The sequence below is a fragment of the Bison bison genome, unplaced genomic scaffold, assembly GCF_000754665.1.
Source record: "Bison bison bison isolate TAMUID 2011002044 unplaced genomic scaffold, Bison_UMD1.0 scf7180017846849, whole genome shotgun sequence".
NCBI classification, from domain to species: Eukaryota; Metazoa; Chordata; class Mammalia; order Artiodactyla; family Bovidae; genus Bison; species Bison bison.
The window spans coordinates 55,887-62,647 of record NW_011477422.1 but is presented as its reverse complement, the minus strand read 5'-3'; the positions used below and the strand labels follow the sequence as shown (position 1 = coordinate 62,647).

General features: G+C 64.5%; 1 protein-coding gene across 1 annotated transcript in view; it reads left to right on the top strand.

Moving 5' to 3' along the window:
* Positions 1-6,761, top strand: part of RAB11FIP3 (RAB11 family interacting protein 3 (class II)) — a 60,917-nt gene that overhangs the window by 46,624 nt on the left and 7,532 nt on the right. The window contains exons 6-7 of the mRNA XM_010840983.1: positions 2,952-2,987; positions 5,951-6,044. Coding sequence (XP_010839285.1) covers positions 2,952-2,987; positions 5,951-6,044 — 130 coding nt within the window. The remainder of the gene's footprint in view (positions 1-2,951; positions 2,988-5,950; positions 6,045-6,761) is intronic.

The following is a 6,761-nucleotide window of genomic DNA, read 5'->3' as shown; positions in this document are numbered from 1 at the left end:
CACCCGCCGCACGGCGGGCGGCGCAGTCCCAGAGGTGGGGCGAGGGCCTCTGCACCGTGAGCAGAGGTCTCCTGCCGGCACCCTGCCCAGCCCTGGTCCGGCCCCTCCTGAAGACGCACCTCTCGCCCCTCCAGCGCCGACCCACTCAGCACCAAGCTGCACAGCATCCTCACTGACGAGGCCTTTGAGTTTTACTGCAGCCAGTGCCACAGGCAGATCAACCGCCTGGAGGACCTCTCTGCTCGCCTGAACGACCTCGAGAAGAATAGGTAACCCGCGGTGCCTGGCCTGCTGTCTGTCCCGGGCGCGGGAGAGCCCACCGGCCCGCAGCGCCCGCCGCCCTGGCCAGGTGCCGCCTGAGTGCCGGGGGCTCCCTCAAGTGGGCCAGCGGGCCTGCGGGCCGCAGCCTCACCTCCACCCGGCCCTGCATGTGCTCGTCCGGCCTGCTGCCCCACGTGCATGCCACCACCCAGTCCCCCGCCCTGCCCTGCCTGCGGACCGCCAGCGCATGGAGGAGAGCCTGCTCTTAGGAGGACATGCTCTTCGCATTTCACCAAAAGACGTTTTCAGTGGAGGCGCAGCAGCAGCATCGGGAAACCTGAAGGGACCTAGGTCTGGGTGCAGACGGGAGTGGCTCTCGGGGTCGGCACTCTGCCAGGTGCCCCAGGGGCTCTGCCGCCCATGTGCATGTGCTACTCCTCGCCCGTCCCCCTCCTCATCTGCTCCCCTCTCCGCCTAACGCCGCCCACCCCCAAGTTGGAGTCCCGGGGGCGGCCCCTGGCTCCTCACAGCCTCCAGTTGCAGGAAACAGCTTGGGCAGTTGGCGTGCGTCAACGTGTCCGTTAGGCAGGTTGGCGCTCTAGCTTGTTGCACGGAGCGACGAGCCCTCATGCCACACACCCCACAGCCCCGCCCCGCAGAGGAGGTGCGGGACCACCTGGTGCTGTTGTGCTTCGGACTTCCAGGGGACTTCCTGGAGGAGGGGGCCTTGACCGGCGGTGGTACCACGTGTCCACGTCTCCCGGGCCTGCCATTGGCCCCTCAGCCGGCCTGGTGGACCCTTGACAACAGCCCACCGTGTGCATCCTCCCGCCCCACTCAGCCGGGTCCAGCCAGCGCCCAGTCAAGTGAGGGACAGGGCTGGTGGGCAGCTTCACAGGGAGCCTGGGCCCCGGCAGCACTGAGGAGGAATTGTAGGTGCCCATTGAGGGGCTTCAGGGGACATGGGGGCTCAGAGACCCGCCGGCCCCCTCTACCCCTCATGTTCAGCCCAGTGCTCCACACACGCCTTGGGCGGGCCGCCCGCTCGGCTGGGGAGGTCATTTTACTTCCCGAGCTGGGCCCTGCCGTCTCTGTGTTTGAGAGTGAACTTGAGGACATACGCGCATCTTAGTTCTCCCGCTCTTGAAGTCTCTTGACACGGAGGTGGTCTTTTCCACGTTGAGGGCCTGCTGCAGGGCAGCCACGGTCACTTCTGTGAGGCTTTGTGGGGCCAAGACTAGACTGGGGTGTGACTGCATCCAGCCAGCAAATCTAAGGGGTCTCACGTCCATTTCAGCCACCTGTCCCCTAAGAAAGGCGCTGATGAGAGGGTTAACATGCCATCAAAGCCTTCGTTACGATCGGGACACAGATGTCAGGTGGGAAGTTCCCCTCATACCTGCTCCAGGAGAGGCTTGCCCTCGGCGTCCACAGAACTGTCTCAGGGTGAGCGGAGCTGGTAGTTGTGAAAGGTGACTCAGTCCAGTGTCCAACGGGTTTGACAACAGGCGTGATTTCTACCTCCCAACCCTCAGAACACACGTACTTGCCACGTTCCTGGCGCCTCTGTGAAATAGTTCATTGCGTGACAGTGGGGAGTCGGCTTTCCCCAGAGGTGTAGGTGCTGTGGGCCCGGGGGGAGGAGTCAGCTGGACAGCGGTCTGTCCTGAGCTGACACTTCGTCAGTCAGGAGAGGGGACCACACAGTAAGCTGAATGGGAAGTGTGATAAAGAGTGACCAGTTCTCATGGGGCCAGGGGTTGGCGGAGGAGAGGAGGGTAGGGAGGAGGGCCACCCAGCCCGGGGCCACACCTTCCAGACTCACTGGACATCTCCCCCTGGAGGAATGCTGTTGCTGGCAAGTGGGGGTCTCTCACCAGAGCAGCTCCACCATGGACCTGCCAGGGGCTGGCCATCAGGGCCTGAGTTCCACCACAGCGCGGCTCATGCAGATAGGCCCCGGGAAGCAGGCCCCGTCTTGGGTCCCTGTGCTGCTGCAGTGTCACAGGCTTGGGCTGGGGGCACGTCCCTTCCCAGACCCCGCTGTTCTCTGAGAGGTGGCTGGTGCCTCCTCAGGCCCCAGCAATGGTTTAGCAGGTAAACTGGGAAGTGGAACCTAGGACACCAGAGGCTAGAGGTGCGGTCAGCTGGCCCTTCTGCCACTGCAGACGGTCCCATGAGGCGGGCGCCCTGGAGCTGGCGTGCCTGCCCTGGATGGTGCAGGAACGCTTTCTGGGTTTCCAGGCGGCCGGGGCTGAGGGTACGCAGTGCCTGCGCTGGAGCGAAACCCATGGCAGAACCTCCTGTGCATGCAGGCCTCTGGCAGCCGGGCCTCAGGAGCACAGCGCGGCCCCGCAGCACCGGGGATGTGCCACCGGCTGATGGCTCAGACCCCGCGTGGCCCCCTCTGGGTCCCGCCCTAACGGTCCGGCGGTGACTCTATCTTAGACTTCTGTGCCGGCTAGGAGCACGTGATGCATGGTGGCCTCGCCAGGCCCTGAGGTTGTCCCTGTGTCCCTGAGTTTCTGCTGAGCCGGGAGCCAGCCTTTCCTGCATGGTGCGGCCGGGGGCGCGGGTGTGCATGCCTGTGGCGCGCCCCCACCCCGTCCGCCCCGCCAGCACTTCCTGCTTCCTCTCGTCCTCCCTGTCTGTCCCCTGACCCCACTTTCCTGTTTGTTTTCATCCTGCAGTCCAGCGAAGCGGCTGTCCAGCAAGAAGGTGGCAAGGTAGGACCCCTCCTGAAACGTATCCCTGCTCACGGCGCTTTTTCAAGAAAACTTTTGAAAGTCACTTCTCATGGTTTGGGGTTGAAAATGACTTGAAGGGTGGGCTATAAAGACTCACTCCAGCGGTGGACGGGGACCCGGGTGTGTGGCCGGGGGTCTCTGGTGGGAGCTCTCGCCTCCCTCCAGTTGGGTCGAGGGAAAGCCCACCTGAGGGCTGGGCAGGGTCAGGGGGCCCCCAAAGCCGCAGCCCGGGTCTGGGTCCGCCTCCTTCAAGGGCTGTACCCCTCCTGCCCTGCCGTCCCCCCCCGGCGAGGTGGATGAGTGTGTGAACAACGCGCATCGGGACTGTCCCTTCGCTCTTCGGTCTTGGAGCTGCACTGAGGTCTGGGGGCGTGTGGACACTCCCCCCTCTGCTAGGCGTGTCCGGGGCCAGCCTTCTCCATGGGGAGGCTTGCAATGTGGTCACTGGATGTCCTTTCCCAAAAACATGTTGCTTCTCCCAGAGACAGTGATTGCCATGACGTTTTTTGTTTGTGTCATCTCCTGCCTGGACGGCCCCAGAGCCCCGGCATTGCGCGCCCGTGCCATGCGGGCTGCGTGTCTCTCTTGGATGTCAGCTTGTCTCACCCTCGGGCCTTTCTTCCCTTTTTAATCTCTGTTTTCTGTCCAGCATGTCTTCCTGTAGCTTCTTGAGAAGGGGTTGCCCAGAAAATAGGCAGTTCACCCTCGCCAGGTGCCTCGCCCCTGTGGTCTGGCTTGGTGCAGACTTCACATCAGAAGTGGCTTCCCTCTGCGGCTCGGAAGGCACTGCTCTTGAGGCGCTAGCCCCAGCGCTGCTGCAGAGGTCCGGCACAGCGCTCTCTGGGTCTCTTGGTGACCATGTCTCCCTTCTGGGAGCTCCTAGGAGCGCTCCCCTTCCCTGATGCTCAGGCATCTTTGGGGAGTCTTTGCACCCCTTTCCAGGTGAATTAGGCTGGCGGAGTGGAAGGCCAGGCCCAAGTCTGGAGGCTCCTGCTGACTGCCGGCCTCTCTGGGGCATTGATCTGCGATGTCCCCTGCCCCCCGCCCCCAGAGTGCCTGCTGGCGGCCTCTGCCCTGCGCTCCCACCTGCCCCTCTCTGAGCGTTGCCTCCTACTGGAGGCTTCCGGCTCACAGCCAGTGGGGCCCCGGGCCAGCGTGTGCTAGGGCCCGTGCACCTCTGTCAACTGGCTTGCGGCTGCCTTCGGGCAGGTCACAGGTTGGGTGCAGCCCGTTGGGATGCCCTGGTCCCCAGTCATGTGCTTGCTGGGGGCTGGCCCTCCACTGCGCTCCTCTCTGTGGCCCCTTGGGCGCTGGAGGGCCTCTCCTCCAGCGTGTGGTCCCTGAATGTCTGGTCTTTGGTGCCACGTGCTTTCCCACCGTCTGTCCCTGAGGCTATGAATTGCTTGTTTTCCTTTCCCTGTGACTCTGAGGGCTGAGGGCTCGGGGGGGTGGGGGGGATGGGTGGGGGCCACCTTGCAGCGCTCACCCTGCCTTTGACCCAAACACGTGCAGCGGGCGGGACATGCCGCCCGAGTCCCGTCCTCCCAGCCCCACATCAGGCCCGGGCGCCTGGGCCCTGGGCCACGCCCGAGGCTGGCCTGTGGTGCTGCTCTGAGGACTGACCCTCCCTCACGAGTGCCCTTGTGTGAGAAAGCCCGGCCTGTGGGTGTGTGTAGTTTGCCATGTGCGCGCACACACACATATGCATGCAATTTTAGTCTGCTGCCTCCATAACTGCCCCCGGCCTCCTGAGGAAGCTCAGCATGCCTGCTGTCGCTTCTCTCTACCTGGCTGTGGTCCCCTCGTGCAGGCGGCTCTGGGGTCTGGTCGTGTCTAGGACTCGACCTGACCTACCTCCTTTGGGTGGATCGGGCACCGGGTCCCTTCTGCTGGGCCTCCTCAGTGAGGATGGGCTCACACCCATCCTCCCACACCCCCACACGAGGACCCTTGGCCTTACTGAGATGGCTCCGCACTCAGCCACACACCCCCAAGCCGGAGTCAGCCCCTGGTCTGAGGTCAGGGTCGGGTGTTGGCCCAGGCGCGGCCCCTCCTCGGGATGGGCCCTGGGCCAGGAGCTCATGTTCGGGTCCCGCTGTGGACGCGGACATGGAGCGGTTCAGTGGGAGCTGATGCCGTCCTCCCGGCCCTGCAGGGTCAGTGAAATCCACAGCATGGCGCCAATATGCCCCCCAGGGCACCGTCGGGCTTGAGGCCCCTGGGCATGAAGATGCCCTTCTTTTTTGTTCCCCTGAGAATGTTTCTTGAAAAAGATGAAAAGAACGTAGAAGCTTGGTCAGTACTGAAAAGCAGATAGAGCTTCCTTCATATGTTTGATAGAGCGCACTTTCTAACAGCGTTTTCCTGAACGGGCTCTCCGTGCTGTGGCCTTAGCTGCGTGACCGCCTGTGGGAGCCCGTGCCCGGGCACAGTGGGGGTGCCCGGCCTCCTCGGGGTGACACCGCGCTGAGTCTCTCATGTGCATCAGGGCCGCGGGCCTGCTCGGCCGCTGGAGCCCCGCGCCTGGGCCCCGTGGCTGCCCCCAGTGGTGGGCCTGCAAGTCAGGCACGGAGAGGGCGCCGAAGGCCCGGTCTGCCTGCAGTCGACCCTGAGCATGTTTCACCGGCTTGGGGGACATGAGAATATTTCATATTGCCGAGAGGGGTGACGTCCTGTTTTATTGCCCAAGTACAAAGTACCCGGCCCAGGAGCTGGCAGAGGAGGAGCCCGGGCCCGTGAGGCCTCCGCTTGCCCGGCCCTTGGTTGTGGCGTCCTGCCGGAAGGCCCTCCGGTAGAGACCTGCCTGCTGCCCCTGGGCTCTGCCTCTGCACGGTCCCGGGCTTGCTCATGTGCACAGGCCCGGCTCCGTGGTCGCTCCCCTTTTCTGCTCTCCTTGCCCCGCTGAAGGACCTCTGGACGGGCCTGTCGTTTCTCCTCCACAGGCACCTGCAGCAGTCGGGGGCCCTGACCATGGAGGCCCTGCAGGACTCTCCCCCGGGTCCCGTGGAGGGCATGGACGAGGACATCGCTGACAAGGTGGGCCCTGGACTGGTGGCAGGGCTGGCGGGTGTGTTGGGCGAGGTGTGCTGAGCGTGGTGGGAGGAGAGGCTGGCATTGTGGGGGCTGAGCAGACCCCCAATAGCCCTGCTGGTCTCTGGTGGGTGCCATCAGGGTCGGCAGCCTCGGGTGAACAGGAAAGGGACACCTGTTCATGGAGAGGTGCTGGGGGGATGGCTGCAGCGATCCCAGAGCCAGGGCCCAGAGCCAAGCCGTGGGTGGAATCTGCTGCTCAGGAGAGGTTCCTAGGGGAGGGGCAGCCTCCCTCTGGCCGAGGTCATGAGGCTCAGGGCTCCGGGCCATGCAGGGGCTGGGTGACGGCACAGCCCTGTCTCCTCCCCGCCTCCTTGTCCACCTTCTCCCCCCCCCGCCTCCCTGTCTGCCCGCCTCCTCCCCGTCTGGCCGCCTCCTCCCTGTCCACCCACCTCCCCCTCTACCTGCCTCCCCCTCCACTCTCCTCCCCATCCACCCTCCTCCCCCCACCTCCCTGTCCACCCTCCTCCTCCCCATCCACCCACCTCCCTGTCCACCCTCCTCCTGGACCTGCTCTCTGCAGCATCTCAGCTCTGCCGAGCCTTCCCCACTCTCCAGTCTTGTGGTCTGGTCATTACACTTCTCAACACCTACCGAGTGTGCCTGGCTCCATGAGGTGGGCACCACCAACCCTGGGCCTTTCTGTGCACCCACTGCCCTGCA